This window comes from Hyperoodon ampullatus (genome assembly GCF_949752795.1).
Source record: "Hyperoodon ampullatus genome assembly, chromosome: 4".
In the NCBI taxonomy this organism is placed as follows: Eukaryota; Metazoa; Chordata; class Mammalia; order Artiodactyla; family Ziphiidae; genus Hyperoodon; species Hyperoodon ampullatus.
Window position 1 is genome coordinate 33,600,097 of NC_136917.1, and position 18,655 is coordinate 33,618,751.

General features: G+C 57.4%; 2 protein-coding genes across 2 annotated transcripts; both read left to right on the top strand.

Annotated features, from left to right (window-relative positions):
* Nucleotides 1-1,636: 1,636 nt before the first annotated feature.
* On the top strand, nt 1,637-12,663 carry GIPC1 (GIPC PDZ domain containing family member 1). Its single transcript, XM_079703449.1, has 8 exons — nt 1,637-1,671; nt 3,913-3,967; nt 8,779-9,099; nt 9,982-10,167; nt 10,264-10,444; nt 11,194-11,306; nt 11,631-11,712; nt 11,851-12,663. Exons 3-8 carry the CDS (start codon nt 8,812-8,814, stop codon nt 12,000-12,002), a joined length of 1,002 nt encoding a protein of 333 aa, XP_079559575.1. The 5' UTR covers nt 1,637-1,671; nt 3,913-3,967; nt 8,779-8,811; the 3' UTR covers nt 12,003-12,663.
* A 2,351-nt stretch (nt 12,664-15,014) lies between these two features.
* On the top strand, nt 15,015-18,136 carry PTGER1 (prostaglandin E receptor 1). The gene is made up of 3 exons (XM_079702396.1): nt 15,015-15,843; nt 16,207-17,186; nt 17,781-18,136. The coding sequence occupies exons 1-3, from the start codon at nt 15,744-15,746 to the stop codon at nt 18,045-18,047; spliced, it is 1,347 nt and encodes a 448-aa protein (XP_079558522.1). The 5' UTR covers nt 15,015-15,743; the 3' UTR covers nt 18,048-18,136.
* The last annotated feature ends 519 nt before the right edge of the window (nt 18,137-18,655 follow it).

The window sequence follows — 18,655 nt, forward strand, 5'->3', positions numbered from 1 at the left end:
GGCACTGGCCTAGCCAGAGGCAACCGATCACTCAGTGGGGGTGGCAGAGGTCAGCAGAACAGGAAGAGATGGACAATAGCTGTGCCTGTTGCCACAGCAGTTTCAGTATTTGCCAGCTGGGTGGGGCCGGCCGGGCAGCCTTCAGGATAAGCCCAGGGCCCACTCTCCCCTCTCAATTTGTCCCTCTTCAAGCCCTAGCGAGGCCTGGAAAACGCAGCAGCTCATCCAGGGAACTGCAAAGACCCAATCGTTCGTTGAGGTTTGAACAGTTAGAGGTCTCCAAGAACTACAATTCCCAGAACGCACAGCGAACTCCTGGTACGGCCCCAGCTGTCTGAGTGGCTGGCTTGTTCCTAGAACAAGGAAATCTCACCTGTCCTAGGAACTGAGCCTCCCCGCCTGGGCAAGGTGCGTTTGGGTCTTTGTTTCTTGGACCTGCTCCTGCCGGAGAAATCCCGTTTCAAGCCAAACCTGGAGATGGTGAGATTACCTAGTTCTTTCATTCACACATGTGTACTGAGACCCTGCTCTGTGCCAGTCTCGGAAGTGGGACGGGAGCAGGGAGGTTGCGGGGAGCGGGAACAGAGATGTAATAGACAGGCTCATGAAAGTCAGCTCCCTGAGGGCAGAGGCTTGGGTTGGCTGGGTACCCTTTGTAATCTAGCACTTAGTATGTGCTCAATAAATATTCGCTGGTCAGCCAGCAAGCGAACAGGCTATCTTGCCCTTGTTTTCCGTTCCATTGCACCCGAAAGGTGCTTTGCTAGCTGCTTTGCTAGTTCCTACGATATTGTACTCTCCTAAAGTGTGCTGTATCTCTAGACTGTCCGACCTCCAAGCCTTTAAACGCCCTGTTCCCTTTACCAGCAACACATTCAATCAGCTTATTCGTCGATGTGTCTGTAGAGATAGGACAGAGCCTGGCACGGAGCAGGGCACATTAAATATTTGATGAGCGAATGAATGAATGAATGCCCTTGTCCATTGTCCATCCAAGACGCAGGGACACTCGGGACCCTCCCTATTCATCTCAGTCCCCCGCCCGCCCAGAATGAATGCATCTTTTTACCCGCCCCGAGGACGGCCGGGGTGGGGCATGTGCAGGCCAGGCAGAGGACTGGATTGGGGGCTGCCCTTGGCCCCCTCCAGGGTCTCCTAAACGGTCCGTTTTTCTGGACTTTGCATCCCCTCCCCGAAACTCAGTCTCGGTCAACTGACTCCCACGACCAGCCCCCCGCCCTCTTATCACCCAGGGCACCCCACACGGACACTCAGCCAACAGCACGTGGTCAAGGGGCACCAGCTTCCCATTGGCCGCTGGCCTCCTTCCTTCCCCGAGATTGGCCCGGCCCCAGCCGCAGCGCCCCCCTCCGCAGCCTTGCGGTGGTACAGCCCGCCGCGGCTTAGGAGGGGCGGGAAGGTCCAACGCCTCGCGGCGCGGGGGAGGTGTCGCGAAGAGCAGGGATCCCTCTGGAATGTTTCCTTCGGGTCCCCCGGGGCGGGGCGGCGCGGCTTGGAGCGGATTGGCCGCGAGCGCCGGGCGGCCGCTCCTGATTGACCGGACGCGGGCCCTGGCCCCGCCCCCCTGGTCGTGGCTGAGGGAGAGGCCCCGGCCTGAGTTTGCGGAGGGCCGAACCCGGCGCGCACAGGGCGGCATCGGCGGCGCCGCAGGTGAGTGTCACCCGCGGGCGGAGCGCATCGCGGCCGCTTGCGGGATCCCGGCGCGGACCCGCGGGATCGCGGACCCATGGGGATCCGGCCGATTCTGCGGTATGGGGCCGGCCCCATGGACGCGGCTGGACGTCTAGGCTGAGCGGGGGGATGCTCGAGGCCCCTTTCCAGAGGGCCGGCCGCCTGCCTTCCAGCTGGGGGCAGGGGTAAACGCCCCCCGCCACCGGGATAGGGTCTCCAGCCGCACCCCAGCTCCCCGCTGCCGGGATGGGGTCTCCAGCCGCACCCCAGCCCCTTGCACCTCTGGACAGTTCCCATCCCGGCGGGGACAGGCGCAGGATCGGTATTTCTGAGCCCTGCCCGGGCAGCTCCCCGAAGCTGGCCTAGTCCCAATCCTCCAGGGCCTAGGGGGACCTTGGGAGGACCGAGGTTCCGAAGATAATAATGAAAAAAATCGCCCCGGCTAGCATTTATTGAACACTTCCGTGTCAGGTATTTACCACATATTTATCATTGATTCTCAATACCTCATGGAAGGTGCTGTTACTTCTTTCAGAGCTGAAGCAGCAGACCCAGAGAGGTTCAGTGACTTGCCCAAGGTCCCACAGCGAGTAAGTGGCAGATCTGGGACTCAAACCCATGCCTCAGAGTCCAGAACTGTAGTCTCCACCACTATACAAGATGCCCGGTGGCTCCAAAGCTCAGGTGTTTCTGACCAGCTCCTTCCATTCCATTCCCTCCAGCCAGACACACCATCTGGGGCACACCTGCTGGTCTTTGCTTTCACCAGCTGCTCAAACAGGAAGCTGTCCCCATAGCCCTTTTCCTCTGAGCTGGAAAGGCAAGGCCAGAATACCTGGGTCCTGAGAAGAGAGTGACATCTGCGGGAGAGATAGGCAGGGGTCCAGCACCGCTGGGGTTCTGTGCCTCTTGGGCCCCCCTGGTAAGCCTGGGCCCAGGACGGTAGGCGTTCTCCCTGGAAACACCCAGGAGCCGGTTTTTCAAGACTGATTCAGAGGCCCTCCCGCCCTCCTCTCTCAAGCAATACTCTGCTGAAAAGGGGAGCCTGGACGTGGTGTCCCCCCCTTCCAGCTTTTGTGAGCTCCCAGGAACCCCCTTCCCCACTTCTTGCTCCCCTCACTGCAACTCTGTGTGGCTGTGAGCTTGTTGAGTTTCAGGCCCTTCCCAGGGAATAGAGGGTGGGGATGCTGGGATTGCAGCCAACCTGCTCGATGCCCAGGGCTGAAACTCCTTTTCTCCATACCCGTGTTCAGGTTTGAGGGGAGACTGGGAATGTGGTGGGGAGGTGGCAGTTAGCAGGTCTACAGTGGGCATGTTCTGAGGATAGGGGAACTCAGAGAGTAGTCAGAATGAGGGCATAAGACACATTCATTTATTCTACACATATTTATTAAGCACCAACTATGTGTCAGGTACTGTTCTTGGCACAGAGGATACAATAGTGAACACAACAAAAATCCCTGCTCTTGGGGAGCTGCCATTCTAATTGGGGGAAACAGGCAACAAACAAGTTAACAAGTAAATAAAGAAAATACTTGCAGAGGGTGATAAATGTTATGAATAAAATATGAGGGAGTGGCATGGTAGAATCTGTGGGCAAAGGGGGAATCTCAGAGAAGGTAACTTTGTAGCCAAGGTCTGAATGACAAAAAGAAGCCAGCCTTGTAAAGATCAGGCAGGGGGCGCAGCCAGGGCAAAGGCTCTGAGGAAGGACCAATCTTGGCATGGTGTGCCTGGGGCAGGAGAGGACCCAAAGCAGTGATTCTGCAGGGGTCTGGGGGTCACATTAAGGAGTTTAGAGCTTTTCCTCCATCAGGTGGGAAACTGTTGTAAGATTGGAGGCTGGGGAGTGACGCTGTCTGGTTTATGTTTTAAAATAGAGACATGAAGTTAAATAACAACCTAAGGCTGGAAGACAAGAGTTCTGCCAGGGCAACATGTAATTACGTTCGTGGGCCTGAGTAGTTTGGACCACAGGGCCGGTTCCAACAGGCTGGGGCAAGCTGGGGAGGCTTCCTGGATGAGGTGGCCTGGAGTAGGCCTTGGCAGGCAGAGAGGACTGGGATGTTCCTGGGCAGGGCAAGGGAAGAAGCAATAATGACAATAATAATAACAACTTCCTTAGATTGATGTCAGGCAAAGTGATAATTGAGTTACTTGCATAATCTCTTTGGATTCCCATAAGCACTCTGAGAGACAGGAATTCTGCCCGTTTTTCAGATGAGGAAACTGAGGCCCCATCAAGTGAAGTGACTTCCCCACAGCCACACAGCTGGTAAGTAACAGGGGTGGGAGTTGAACCCACACCACTGTGCTTTTTCTGGCCTGGAAAGCAAATTCATTAATCACCCACTTTCCTCACCACCATTATTACCCTCTCCCGGGTGAGGACACGAAGCCAGCCTGAACCAGGGCGTCAAGTGTAGGCAGAGTAAGGATGTTGGGAATTGGTGATCAGGATGTAGGGACCCTGGGAAAAGGAGGGAGTTTGAATCTTGGCAACTGACTGAAGGATGATACAGATGGAAATGGTAGTAATTGTCACCAGCATTTATGGAACTCCTATTGTGTGCCAGGAACTGTTCCAAGCACATGTATGATTTCCTTGGAACTCAGAGAGGTTAAGACACTTGCCCAAAGTCACACAGCTAGTAAGTGGCGAATCCAGGTTTCAGATTTATGTTCTTAGCATTCTGCTAAGATGTATGGGGGGTGGTTGGAGGGGAACCAGGGGAGGTGCTGATGTGGGAGAGTTTTTTTGGGTGTTTTTGGTTTTGTTTTGGTAGCATCATTGAGTGTAGTAAAATAACTTGACAGAGCAGTACTGGTTTATTCATTCAGAATTTATTTCATTTCTAGTATCTAGAACATATAGATTGCATTGCAATTAAAAACAGATTCAGTCCCTGATCGGAGAACTAAGATTCCACAAGCCATGCAGCGTGGCAAAAAAAAAAAAACCCAAAAAAACCCCCGCAGTTTTAAAAAATGGGTAAAGACTTAAACAGGCAGTTCACAAAAGGGCAAATCCAAATGGCTAATAAATGTATTAAAAGTCATTTAGCATCGTTGATTAGGAGGGGAGTGAAAAACGAAATGACAGTATCTTCGTTGCTACATGAAGCACTTATTCTGTCCAGACTTATGCTGGGAAGCAAGGGATGAGGGACTACAGAGGTAGGACTCGTACTTTTGCCAGGGAGACAAGACCCTACTGAGGGCAGATGCTACAGCCTGTGCTCCTCTGGCTCCCCAGAGCTGCAGAGAAGCTGGGCGCAGAGACTGGTGGGCTGGTGAATATTAGGATCATTCGTTCATCCATTCATTTATTCCACAAATATTTATTAAGCGGCTGCTATATGCCAAGCACTGTTCTCTGCACTAAGAAGAGAGGAATGAATAAGACAGGCAAAGTTCCCTGCCCTTTCAGAAAACAGACAATGAACAAGCTAAATGAATGAAATATGTTTTCCACCTGAAAGAGGTGAGAGAGTGAGTTGTGTGGATACCAGAGGGCACAGCCAGTGCAAAGGCCCTGAGGCTGAACTTCGCCTAGTGTGTTGAAGGAACAGGGAGGAGGCCTATGTGGCTGGAGGGAATGAGCTAGGGGGAAACTGGGAGGAGATGAGGGCATGCAGGTAATGTGGGCAGATCATTTGGGGCCGGTGGGCCAAGGGGAGGACATTGACTTTTACTCCAGGCGAGGTAGCGGCCCTGGGAGGGGTTGGAGCAGAGGACAGATGTGATATGAGTTATGTTCTACAGCATCATTCTGGCTGCTGGATTGACAAGAGACTGTTGGGGGCAAGGGTGGAAGCTGGGAGACACAGAGAAGGCAACTGCACTGATCTAGGTGAGTGCTGATGGGGCTGGACCAGTGATATTAGAGGAGGTGTTGGAGAACACATGAATGAATGAATAAATGAATGAGGATGGTGCAGCCCAGGGGCTCATCTGAATCCAGGACGGCCCCCTGGAAGAGGAGCAGAAAGTCCCCTTTACACAGAAAAATATAACTTGGCATAATTTGATCCTCATCACAACCAGGCGGATGGAATGTCCCCATTTGCAGACCAGGCATCTGAGGCCCAGAGAGATTGAGTCACTTAGGGGACAGTGTCACAGTGACGAACTTGGGCTTGGGAATCAGACCTGAGGGTGCAGCCAGCTTCTGTGACTTTGGACATGTGACTTAAAAATTAAATCTGGACTCTTTCCCAGCCTACAAGGCCCCTCCCAGTCACCTCTTTTACCTGCCGTCTTCATGTTCTCCCATTGCTCACTTCACTACCATCAACCACACTGGTCCCCAGCTAATCTGTGAGTCTGCTCAGAACCCTCGCTGACTGCCACCTCACTCAGACCAAAAGCCCAAGTTCTCCCTCTGGCCTACAGGGCCCTGCACAGTCTGCCTGTTACTTCTCTGCCCTCACCTTTTCCTGTTGTCCCCCTTACTCTGATCCAACTACATATGCCTCCTTGCTGTTCCTCAAACATGCCAAGCACATCCCCACCTCAGGGCCTTTGCACTGGCTGTTCTCTCTGCCCGAATGTTCTTGACTCATATCCTCCTATGGATATTTCTTCCTGTCTTTCAAGTCTCAGATTCAGCCTCACCTTCTCAGGGAGGCCCTCCCTGACCTTGTCTGTAGAACTTGTCTTGTTTTATTGTCTTCATAGCATTCTTAGAAATTATATTATATATTTACACGTTTGCTTGCTCACTATATATCTTCTCCTCTGGACTATGCTTCTGGACAGCATGGACAGAGCCCCAGCTAGCTATCCTTCTGCAGCACCTTAGGCATGAATTAGAAGAATGCAACGCTTCCTCCCATCAGACACATCACCAGACCAGGGTCTGGTGCTTTTGCACAGTGAACAACCAGTGTAACTGCTCATGGTGGCCCTAGTCAGGGACCTGTTGCTTGTCTTTTTTTTTTTTTTTGTCTTTTTTTTAATAATAGAAGTTTTTTTTAATATTGCCAGCATACATTTTGTGCAGTGTTTCAATAATGAGCTTGCGTTATTCACAGAGATTTTTTTCTCACCTTCATGGGTACATTTGGTAGCAAACTTTTATGAAATTATTAACTACAGCTTTGAATTATAATTTTTTTAATTAACTGATTAATTTATTTATTTTTGGCTGTGTTGGGTCTTCGTTGCTGCGCGTGGGCTTTCTCTAGTTGTGGCGAGCAGGGCCTACTCTTCGCTACAGTGTGCAGGCTTCTCATTGTGGTGGCTTCTCTTTTTGTGGAGCATGGGCTCTAGGCGCGCAGGCTTCAGTAGTTGTAGCTCATGGGCTCTAGAGCTCAGGCTCAGTAGTTGTGGCGCACGGGCTTAGCTGCTCCACGGGATGTGGGATCTTCCCAGCCCAGGGCTCGAATCCATGTCCCCTGCACTGACAGGCAGATTCTTAACCAATGTGCCACCAGGGAAGTCTGAATTATAATTAATTAAAGATGTTTTTTGTTTGTTTGTTTGTTTGTTTGTTTTTTGGCTGTGCCATGCAGCTTGCAGGATCTTAGTTCCCCAACCAGGGATTAAACCCAGGCCCAGCAGTGAAAGGACTGAGTCCTAACCACTGGACTGCCAGGGAATTCCCTAATTAAAGCTTTTTAAAACATATACACACACGTGTATGTATCTCCTTAAACACATACACATATTATATATATATATATATACATACATATGTATGTGTATTTGTAAACTCTCAGGATTTATCCATATAGGGCTGTTTTCTTCATCCATTAACCATTCATCAAAGGCTCCTTATTTACTCCGGGTAAGGAAATGTGGAACCTTGCTTGTCTTATTGAAGGCAATATCCATATTGGTGCATGGAATATAGTAAGTGCCCAAAACATTTGTTTGAAGGGAGGGAGGGAGAAAGAGAGAAAGAAAGAGAGAATAGAGGGAGAGGAAAGAGAAAAGTGTGTCAGTCAGGACAGGTTTTGCTGCAATAACAAACATCTCCAAAATCTTAGTGGCCAAACTCAACAAAGGTTTATTTTTTTGTTCCTGCTACATGTCCATTGCAGCTCAGTGGGGGATTCCATTCATTGTCATCACTCAGAGCCTGGCCTGCTGGGGCCACCACCATATCAAATGAGGCTGGTCACCCTACCAGGAGAAAGGGACTTCTGGAGGCTCTTGCTCCAGTAATTAAATGCTTCAGCCCAGAAATGTCATGTGTCATTTCCTCTCACAACTCACTGGCCAGTACTGGTCACATGCCTGTCCAGTCACAAGGAGGCCAGTAAGTGCCATCTGCCTACATGCTTTGAAGGGGGGAGTCAGAAATTTTTAGCACACAGCATTAATGACTGTGACCAGTAGAAAAAAAAAAGAGAAAATGTAGGCTGTGAGTTTCCATTTTTTCATCTGTTAAATGGGCATAATCACATATTATGGTATATCACATAATCACATCGTGGGGGTGATAATATGGTCCCCATGGTGTGGTGTGAGGGTTAAGATACAGAGCAGTTAGCATGGGGTTATGATAGATATTAGCTGATATTATTACTTCTGTGCAAGTGTGTAAGTGCTGGGACCAGATTTTTTTTTTTTTAAGTGAAACAAGTAAAGTGTTTATTAGGAGGAAAAAGTACGTGTAAATAGTCACACGGGCGGACTCAGAGAGAGTCGTGCCTTCGTAGTAGTTTGGGGTTTTTTTTGTTTTTTTGTGGTACGCGGGCCTCTCACTGTTGTGGCTTCTCCCGTTGCGGAGCACAGGCTCCGGACGCGCAAGCTCAGTAGCCATGGCTCGCGGGCCTAGCCGCCCCACGGCACGTGGGATCCTCCCGGACCGGGGCATGAACCCATGTCCCCTGCATCGGCAGGTGGACTCTCAACCACTGCACCACCAGGGAAGCCCTTTCGTAATAGTTTGAATTGCTTATATGGGGCATTTCTTCTGGGTTTCCTTTGGCCAAGCATCTTGCTTTGCCTGGCTCTGAGCTGGGACCGGATTTCGAACTGAGGCCAGTCTGTTCTCTAAATATTTCATTGGACCTGTAGGGGCGAGGCGGCCGGAGGCCACTGCCCAGGCCCTGAGACCCTTTTCCTGTCCTGCAGATCTCCTGGGCGTGCCCCCTCTTCTCGCTGCTCATGCCGCTGGGACTGGGGCGGCGGAAAAAGGCGCCGCCTCTGGTGGAAAATGAGGAGGCGGAGCCAGGCCGTGGTGGGCTAGGTGTGGGGGAGCCGGGGCCCCTGGGCGGAGGTGGGGCAGGGGCCCCCCAAATGGGCTTGCCCCCCCCTCCCCCTGCCCTGCGGCCCCGCCTTGTGTTCCACACCCAGCTGGCCCATGGCAGTCCCACTGGCCGCATCGAGGGCTTCACCAACGTCAAGGAGCTGTACGGCAAGATTGCTGAGGCCTTCCGGCTGCCAGCTGCTGAGGTACCCACTGGGGAGCCGGGCACCAGGGTCCCCGATGGTGAGCTAGAGAGAGGCCTGAGCGTGCATCCTGTTTGTGAGCTGTGGCTCAGGTGGTGAAGCTGCAGATACTGAGGCCTTACCCCAGTGAATTACGGGGAACTGGAGGCCAGGGCTGGATGCTGAATTTCATCCGGCATTGGGAGGCCTGCACCCCATTGGTTTGTGGCGAACTGGAGGCCACAGGCGGAGGCGGCATTCCCATCAGGCATTGAGAGGCCTGTGCCGCAGGGGATTGTGGGGGCGGGTGGCCACAGCTGGATGCTGAGTTCCTATCAGGCATTAGGAGACCTGCAGCCCAATGTATTGTGGGGAACTGGAGATCAGGACTGGATGCTGAATCCCCATCAGGCACTGGGAGGCCTCTGCCCCAGTGGATTGTGGGAATGGATGGCCAGGGCTGGATGCTACATTCCCATCATACATTGAGAGGTTTGCAGCCCAGCGGACTGTGGGGACTGGAGGTCAGATGCAACATTCACTTCTCCATGATTCACTGGGAGGTCCCACCCCAAGGACTTTGGGGGCCAAAGGAAGGGAAGCAAGGAAGGTGACAGTGGGACTGAGCAGGAAGTAAATGCAGGGGTCTCAGTAGGCAGGATGGGTATCTGTGCCCCTTCATTCGTTCCACAAGCATTTTCTGAGCATCCACTGTGTGCCAGTCTCTGTACCCCGGAAACAGCAGGGAGTTTTTGCTAGGACAGAAACCCAGCCCTAGTGGGGCCCTGTCCTGGCTCGGGGGGTGGTCAGGCACTGTGATGGGGACCCCCAGGCCTTTCCCAACAGGTGGCGATTAGCAAAGGGCACAGGAAGGAGGTGAGGGTTGAATATCTCCCACCCCTGTAGGTGATGTTCTGCACCCTCAACACCCACAAAGTGGACATGGACAAGCTCCTGGGGGGCCAGATCGGGCTGGAGGACTTCATCTTCGCCCACGTCAAGGGGCAGCGCAAGGAAGTGGAGGTGTTCAAGTCGGAGGAAGCGTTGGGGCTCACCATCACAGACAACGGGGCTGGCTATGCCTTCATCAAGGTGCCTGGGGGTGGGGCACCCAGAGTCCTGAGGGTAAGGCCTACCCATAGGACCGAACGGCAGAGCCACAGGGGCTGACAGCTCCTTTCCCCACAGCGCATTAAGGAGGGCAGCGTGATTGACCACATCCAGCTCATCAGCGTGGGTGACATGATCGAGGCCATCAACGGACAGAGCCTGCTGGGCTGCCGGCACTACGAGGTGGCCCGGCTGCTCAAGGAGCTGCCCCGAGGCCGCACCTTCACGCTGAAGCTCACAGAGCCCCGAAAGGCCTTCGGTGAGGGGCTGCCTCCTACAGCCTGGATGGTCCCCTTCACTTGGGCCCTGGCTGCAGTGCCAAGGGCCACCAGCAGGTGGTGCCCAAGCCCAGCAGGTCACAGTGGAAAGGGGGTGGGGGCAGCTCCACCCTGCCCTGGGGAGGGGCTGCTGGCTCTCCGCCCAGCCTGGGAGGAGGATGGAGGCAAGGCGGAAGCTGCCCCCACACCCAGCTTCCAGGAGCCATTAGCCTAGCCAAGCGCCCCCAACCCTGGCCAATTCCCCACCCCCCAAGAAGCCAGGCTTGGCTGCCCAGTGCCAGCCCCCCCCACTTTTTTGTCTGGCTTCATTAACTCTCAGGAATGGGCCCAAGGCCCCTGGGGTGGTGGTGGGGGACTCTGACACACTTCCCCAGGCAGATAGGGCTGGTCTGTGGCCCAGCAGCTATACCCCCTTGGCCTTGGGGAAAGCAGCTGGGGACCCAGGACCCACACCGTTCCTGTCCCTCAGGCCCTGGGGACAGAAGTGGCCCCCTCCAGTCTCCCCTCCAGCCTTTTCCATTCCTAGCCCCTGGCTGCACCTCCTACACCCGTGCCAAGCCTGAGTCAGGAGTCCTGCCCTCCTGGGGTCACCTCAGCCTCCAATTCCCCCAAAGCCTACAGAAGCTCGGAGAAGGTGGAGGGTTGTCTGAGGCCGAGATGCCTGGGTTCCTGCCCAGAACATGCTGGAATTGGGCTTCTCCAGCCCTCACCCCTTCCCTGTCTCCCACAGACATGATCAATGTGCGTTCAGGGGGTGGCCGCCCAGGCTCCGGTCCCCAGCTGGGCACTGGCCGAGGGACCCTCCGGCTCCGATCCCGGGGTCCTGCCACAGTAGAGGATCTGGTGAGTGTTCCAGCTGGGCCCCAGCCCCCCTTCCCTGTGAAATTCATAGGCAGCAGCATCACCTCTTAGTTGAGGGGCTCTGGGCACTGGATGCAAACCCACCTCTGCCACCTCCCAGCTCTGGGACCTTTCTTGGGCAAGTGGACCTCAGTTTCCTAATCTGTAAAATGGGGATAGTGATACTGACACTTTCACAGTTGTCACGAGGATGAACTGTGTGTTTCTATGCCGAAAGTGGTAAAAATTGTACACGGCACTTAGTAAGTACAATTACAATTATATTCACATTATTATGATGTTGTTGTCCCTCTTCCTGCCCCCCAGCCTTCAGCCTTTGAGGAGAAGGCCATTGAGAAGGTGGATGACCTGCTGGAGAGCTACATGGGCATCAGGGACACAGAGCTGGGTAAGTGGGGGGTGCCTGGGTCTGGGGATGGGTGGGAGTTTAGGGGAAGGAGCTTCTAGGTCCTGTGGGGCTGGGTCTGCCCTGAGCACCTCTGTCATCTGTGCCTCCATTCTGCCACCCCCCCACCCCCTCCCGCAGCGGCCACCATGGTAGAGCTTGGAAAAGACAAAAGGAACCCGGACGAGCTGGCTGAGGCCCTGGATGAACGGCTTGGTGACTTCGCCTTCCCGGATGAGTTTGTCTTTGACGTCTGGGGAGCCATTGGGGATGCCAAGGTTGGCCGCTACTAGGCCTCCCGCTGGACCTTGAGATGACTTGGGCCAGGCCTGGTGGGAGCCTCTGGGGTGGAGACACCATGGGCTGGACCCCAGCGTCCAGCTCGGGCCCAGCTCAGTAGCCCGAAGATGATGCGGAGCGGAAGTGGGGCCCGACCTCTGCCCCCCTCCAATCGGTACCACCCCCTCAACAGTTCCCAGCCTGGCTGGGGTCCCCAGCCCCCCACCCCACCCCCGCCCTGTTCCCCACCTACCTCAGCCGGGTCAGGCGCGGGGAGGGACCAGCCAGATTGGGCGGCCACCCCCGCCCCCAGTACTTTCCGCCTCAGCTGCCAAACTGGTCCCTCTTATCTCCCTGGGGCCTTGGGTTCTGTTTGGGGGTCGTGACCTCCCTAGTTTCCTGACGCAGGGCATGCAGAAGGGGGGTGTCCCCCTCAGCAAACGCAATAATACCCTCCCCCTGCGCCACCTCCGTCCCCCCAGAGGAGCCCCCACTGTGGAGTCTGTTACCTCTGCATTTGAAACATGAGTCTGCTGTGAAGCCCCCAGACGCCCTCCCTCTCCTGCCCCCCTGTGTCTCCCTCAGCTCAGCCCCAGACAGAAGGGGCAGGAGGGATGATGGTGGTGGGCTTTCATATCTGAATTTGCTGTCTGGAAGATAAAGAATCTGCTGTTGGACCTGTGTGGCGGCTTCGGGGTGGGAGAGGAGGGTGGGTCGGGGCTGGGAAAGAATGCAGCAGCTGAAATCCATCCTCTTTGGGCTCCAAATCGAATTAGGAGCTGGCCCCAGCCGCCCACCCCCTCCCACCCGTTCCGCCTGAGGAAGCTCTTGGCTGCAAGCCACCAGGCTTCCAGGCAAGGCTGGAGCTTCTCGGCCTGCTGAGGGTGCAAATCTTGCTCCCTCTCGAACAAGGCTCTTGCCACCCCTGGCCTGATGCGAACGGTGGGCAGGAGGCTGTGGGTCCTTGCCTGCTCCAACCCAGGGCCATGGAGAAAGAAAGATGGGGTGGGCTTAAGGTGGAGTCTCAGGCCTGCCCTGTTGTGTGCTGATGGGGAGGAACCCCACCCCAAGGCTGGGGGGGAGGAGTCATGATGCACCCCGGCCTCAGCTGACTCTACATGTGGGGTCTGCCAGCGTCCATGGAGCACCATACTTTGTGCCGGATGTGCTTGTTTTGACAACCCACTTCATCCTTAAGGATTGAGGCGGGGATCAGGGAAGGGCGGGGGTTGGCGTCCTGGCCAGACCTGGAGGGAAGAGCGAGGATTGAAGTGGGGGGAACCAGGCCAGAGGTCCCCGCAGGAATGTTTGTGGGCAAGTTGAGAGGGGAGTCTAAGCCCGCCCGCTCCCCATTTCCAACATGCAGGCAATGGGCCCTGGGAGGGGGCAGTGGGGAGGACCACCTGGACGGGGGCGGGGACGGGTTACTCTGGGCATCGCTGGGCACCTGTGGGCACTTTGTGTGTCTGTGCTAATATACAGTTCCGGTTGTGAAGGGGTGAGGCTGTGTGAGTCTGGGTGTTGAGCAGGTAGGACTGTGTCTCAGAGTGTTGGTGGTTTGTGACTGTGTTGAGGGAACAGGGTGTGATGACTGTCTTCGCATTCCAGGGTGTTTGTGGATATCACTGGCAGGGCTTCTGTGGGGAGTGTGGCCGTGTGACAGCATGTGTGCCTCTGGGTGTTGCTTTTGTTAGGGTGGGGGGTGACCGGCTAGATCTCGGGGTGTCCAGGCACCAGGGGGTGCCACTCCTTGTGTCTTGGGTGTATGTGGCATGTACCTGTGGGGCCTGTCTTGGACTGTTAGAGGGCGTCTCTGGGTGATATTGGGGTGTGGCTGGGGGCTGTGTCAGTGGTAACAGTTGTGTGCACCGCTCAAGGTGCTGAGTGAGACTACATTTGCCAGCACTAAGGGGTGTGATGGTCTCTTTCACAGGGGGCTCTATTTCAGGGTGTTAGCGTCGGTAACTGTGGGCCCATCTCTGGTGCTAGAGGTGAGACTGTCTCAGTGTGACGATGGCTGACCCCAGGTGGCTGCTGCTGAGCTGGGAACAGGCCATGACGGTGGGGGGTCTCAGGGTGTTAAGGGATATGATTGTGTATCTTCGAGTGTGTGACCGTGTGTGTGCCGCTCAGGGATGCGATCCTACTTCTCAGGGCAGGAGGTGAGGGTGCAGCTGTGTGGCCACAGGTGCGGCTGTCTGTGGCTTGGGACGTGTGTGTGCTCATCGCATCCTAAAGCAGTATCTAGGAGACAGTCCACTGGTCACCGATCTTCCTGGTTCCCCTGCCCCCCTTCAGTCTCCTCCCTCTTCCCTCCCAGAGTTTGACTCGCTGCAGCCCTTGCCTAGGCTTTAAGCCCCTGTGTAAATAATGGGCGGATCTCCTGGTCAGGCTAGGCATGACCCAAGCTGGTCCACCCAGGGCACTGCCCACCACCACCCACCCAACGCGCATGAAGGCTCTGGCAGGGGAAGGGGGGTGCTGCTGTCCCCACGCAGGGCTAGCCCTCCAACCTTGCAGCCCCGGTGGAGGTAGTAGCACCACTAAGCCGCCCCAGCCTGCCCTGGGCGACATTCACGTTTTCCAGTGTTTAGATTTTATCCGCTTTATTAATGAGGCAGGCGAGAGGCCCACGCCTGGGAGGGAATGGGGCTGCTCCCGCCCCACCAGGGGGAGCGGGTCACGGGGGCCAGGCCAACTTCCCAGAGCCCCCCTTACTCATGAGGGGAGCTGGGGCCTGGAGCAGCCCATGACCATTGCCAGGAGTACGAAAAGGGGGTGTCTGTCACCCCAGGTTCCCTGAAGGCGTGCGCTGGGTGGAACGGCCCCTGGAGGCTGGAGCGGGCAGCGGGAGGAGGCTGGGAGCGGGGAGCCGCCCGGGGAGGGAGGGAGGGAGGGAGGGAGCGGCCTGTCGGAAAGCTCGGGCGCAGCAGGCTAGGGCGCAGCAGGGCAGCAGGGACCAAGCGGCAGGCGATGGGGACCCTGCGTCCCAGGCAGCTCCGGGTAAGAAGGCTGGGGCACGAGGATCTCCAGTGGGGGAGGAAGGCATGAAAGGATGGGACCATGGCTCCCCCAGCCTGTCCTTCCTGTGTTCCTTGACTCTCAGCCCATCTCTCTGTCCCTGTTGATCTATCTTACTGTCTGTCCAGCCTCCCTTCACATATGACCTAGCAGGCAGTTCTGACCTCTCAGCCCTCACCAGGGGCTATCAAGGAATGGGTGGTGACGGGTTAGCCTTGAGGCCTCTGGGGCAGGGACATGGAGCTGGCAGGAGCGGAACTGTGGGCATCCAGGGTGAGGCAGCAGTGGGCAGAGGTAGGGCCTGGGTGAGAGACAGCGATGGGGCTCAGAGATGGGAATGTGGGGGACAAGGATGGGGCTCTGGGGACAGGGACAGGGCTGTGTGGACAGAGATGTGGCCAAGGGGACAGAGATGGGCTTATGGAAACAGGGATGGAGCTGTGGGGACAGGGATGTGGCCCTGGGGAAAGAGACAGTGTGGTGGAGAGAGATGTGCCCAAGGTGGCAGAGGTGGGGCTGTGAGCATCTAGGATGGGACTGGAGTAAAGGTGACATAGTGATGGTCAAAGATGGGGCAGTGGGGTCAGATGGTGCCCTGGGATCAGAAATGGGTCAGTGGGGGGCTTCCCTGGTGGCACAGTGGTTGGGAGTCCGCCTGCCAATGCAGGGGACGCGGGTTCGTGCCCCGGTCCGGGAGGATCCCGCGTGCCGCGGAGCGGCTGGGCCCGTGAGCCATGGCCGCTGGGCCTGCGCGTCCGGAGCCTGTGCTCCGCAACGGGAGAGGCCACAACAGTGAGAGGCCCGCATACCGCAAAAAAAAAAGAAAAGAAATGGGTCAGTGGGTATCAGATGGGGCGGGGGGCCAGGAACTGGCTGTCAGAATGGGAGGTGGGTGTCAGAAGTGGGTGGGTAAGGCCCAGAGGTGGGGTCAGAGACAGGTGAGGCTGAAGCCAGGTGACCCTGGTGGACAGGGCAATGAGGGCAGACTGAGGCCTGGAGCAAGAGGTGGGCTGGTAAGAGGAAGAGGAGAAGGAGTGGGTCAGGAATGGGGCAGCCAGAGTCATTTGGAGTTGCCATGGACAGAGGGTCCATAGAAGAACTCCATGGGGTCAAATGGGTCCTGATGATGAGATGGGACCACCAGCTGGTCCCAGGCCAATGGTGGAACCTCACCTTCCCCTCCTCTCCTCTCCCCAGCCCCACCCCCGGCACCTGACATGAGCCCTTGCAGGCCCCTCAACCTAAGCCTGGCGGGCGAGGTGACCACGTGTACAGCACCCAGGGCCTCCAACACCTCCGCCGGACCGCTGTCGGACCTGGTGGGCGCGTCACCCGCGCTGCCCATCTTCTCCATGACGCTGGGCGCCGTGTCCAACGTGCTGGCGCTGGCACTGCTGGCGCAGGCCGCGAGCCGTCTGCGGCGCCGCCGCTCGGCAGCCACCTTCCTGCTGTTCGTCGCCAGCCTCCTGGCCACCGACCTGGCGGGCCACGTGATCCCGGGTGCGCTGGTGCTGCGCCTGTACGCGGCGGGGCGCTCGCCGGCCGGCGGCGCCTGCCACTTCCTGGGCGGATGCATGGTCTTTTTCGGCCTGTGCCCGCTGTTGCTGGGCTGCGGCATGGCCGTGGAGCGCTGCGTGGGCGTCACGCGGCCGCTGCTGCACGCAGCCGGCGTCTCTGTGGCCCGCGCGCGGTTGACTTTGGCCGCGATGGCCGCCGTGGCCTTGGCCGTGGCGCTGCTGCCATTGGCGCGCGTGGGCCGCTACGAGCTGCAGTACCCGGGTACGTGGTGCTTCATCGGTCTGGGCCCGGCGGGAGGCTGGCGCCAGTCGTTGCTCGCCGGCCTTTTCGCCGGCCTCGGCTTGGCCTCGCTGCTCGCCGCGCTCGTGTGCAACACGCTCAGCGGCCTTGCCCTGCTGCGCGCCCGCTGGTGCCGCCGCTCTCGACAGCACTTCCCGGCTGGAGGCCCCGACAGCCGCCGTCACTGGGGAGGGCACGGACCCCGCCCGGCCTCCGCCTCGTCCGCCTCGTCCGCCTCGTCCGTCGCTTCGGCCTCCGCCGCCCCCGGCGGCTCCCTGGGCCGTGGCTCAGCGCGGCGAGCCCGTGCCCACGATGTGGAGATGGTGGGCCAGCTCGTAGGCATCATGGTGGTGTCGTGCATCTGCTGGAGCCCCCTGCTGGTGAGGGGCGCACAGGCCCCTCCAACCCTGCTCCTTCCCACGCCCTCCGTGACCTCTCCCACCCTTTTCCATCCTGGGATACCTGGGTCCTCTCTCCCTGACCCAGCCAGGGCACTGCCCCCTCAAGGCCCCACCTGCCAGAGTCCACCCTTTGCCCTCTCCCTCTGACGTCCCACTCCTCCTCCCAGTCCCCGTATCTTACTCCTTCCTGGGGTCTTTGTAGTTCACCCGACCCAGGCAAGGTTCCCCTCCAACCCCACCCACCTAAGTGCTTTCATTCCCTAGCTTCCTTCCACCATCACCACCCCTTTTCTCTTCTCCCCTTCAATCCCCTGTCCTTTGGGATACCTGGGGCTTCTTTCTTGCCCAAGCACACACCCACTGAAGGCCTTTGCTTCTGCCACGCTCTCTAAGGCCCCCACTTCTCCCCTCTCTCCACAGCTCCTTCCCAATTAGATTCCCATTTACCCTCCCCGTGACGTTCTGTCCATCCTCACAGCCTCCTTACCTTCCAGACACTCTCTCATCCATCTCAGCCCTTCGCCGGTGCCCTTTTCTTACACCACCCACCGCTCACACTGTCTTCTCCCACAGGTGTTGGTGGTGCTGGCTATCGCGGGCTGGGGCCCCAGCTCCCTGCAGCAGCCGCTGTTTTTGGCCGTGCGCCTCGCCTCGTGGAACCAGATTCTGGACCCCTGGGTGTACATCTTGCTGCGCCGGGCTGTGCTTCGCCAACTGCTTCTCCTCCTGCCTTCAAGGGCAGGTGCCAAGGGCAGCCCCAGGGGGCTGGGCCTAATGAGGAGCGCTTGGGAGGCCAACTCGCTGCGCAGCTCCCGGCACAGTGGCCTCAGTCACTTCTAGGCGCGCCCGGCGGCTAAGCCAGACCACCCGGGGCCGGCCTCTGGTCCGCAGCTCGGAGACTTCGGGGAATAAAACCTTTTTGCGGACAAGCCCAGGGCGGTGCGTCCCGTCGGGGCTGAAGCACGCTCGCGGCCGCGCGGGGGCGGCAGAGGTACTCTGTACGCCTCCGGGGTATGCAGTTCCGGGACTAGCCACGCGGGGGCGTAGAGACGCAGAGCCGGAGTCGCAGGAGCATACGCACAACGCCGTGGCCGCAGTCTTGGGGCGGAGGCTCGGCTGGGAGCAGAGTGGGAAGGTTGGGGGCCGCTTTTCGCCCCTGCTGCCGTCATGAGTGACTCCCGCAACCATTCGCTCATTGTGGCCCTGAGCTCCCCCACACAGCCCCAAGTCCCTACCCCCCAAACTACGCCCCATCACTGGCCTCTAACCCCGGAAGTCCCTCAACACAGCTCCGAGCCCCCTCCCACGGCGGCCTGCCCATGCTCCCCACCATAACAACAGCCCCGAGTCTCCACCATCCCTTGGCCCCCTTCAAACGATCCCCCACCATAATCCAGGGCCTCTCCCCATCACTCCCTACGCCGCCGGCCACCGATCACACCCCCTCC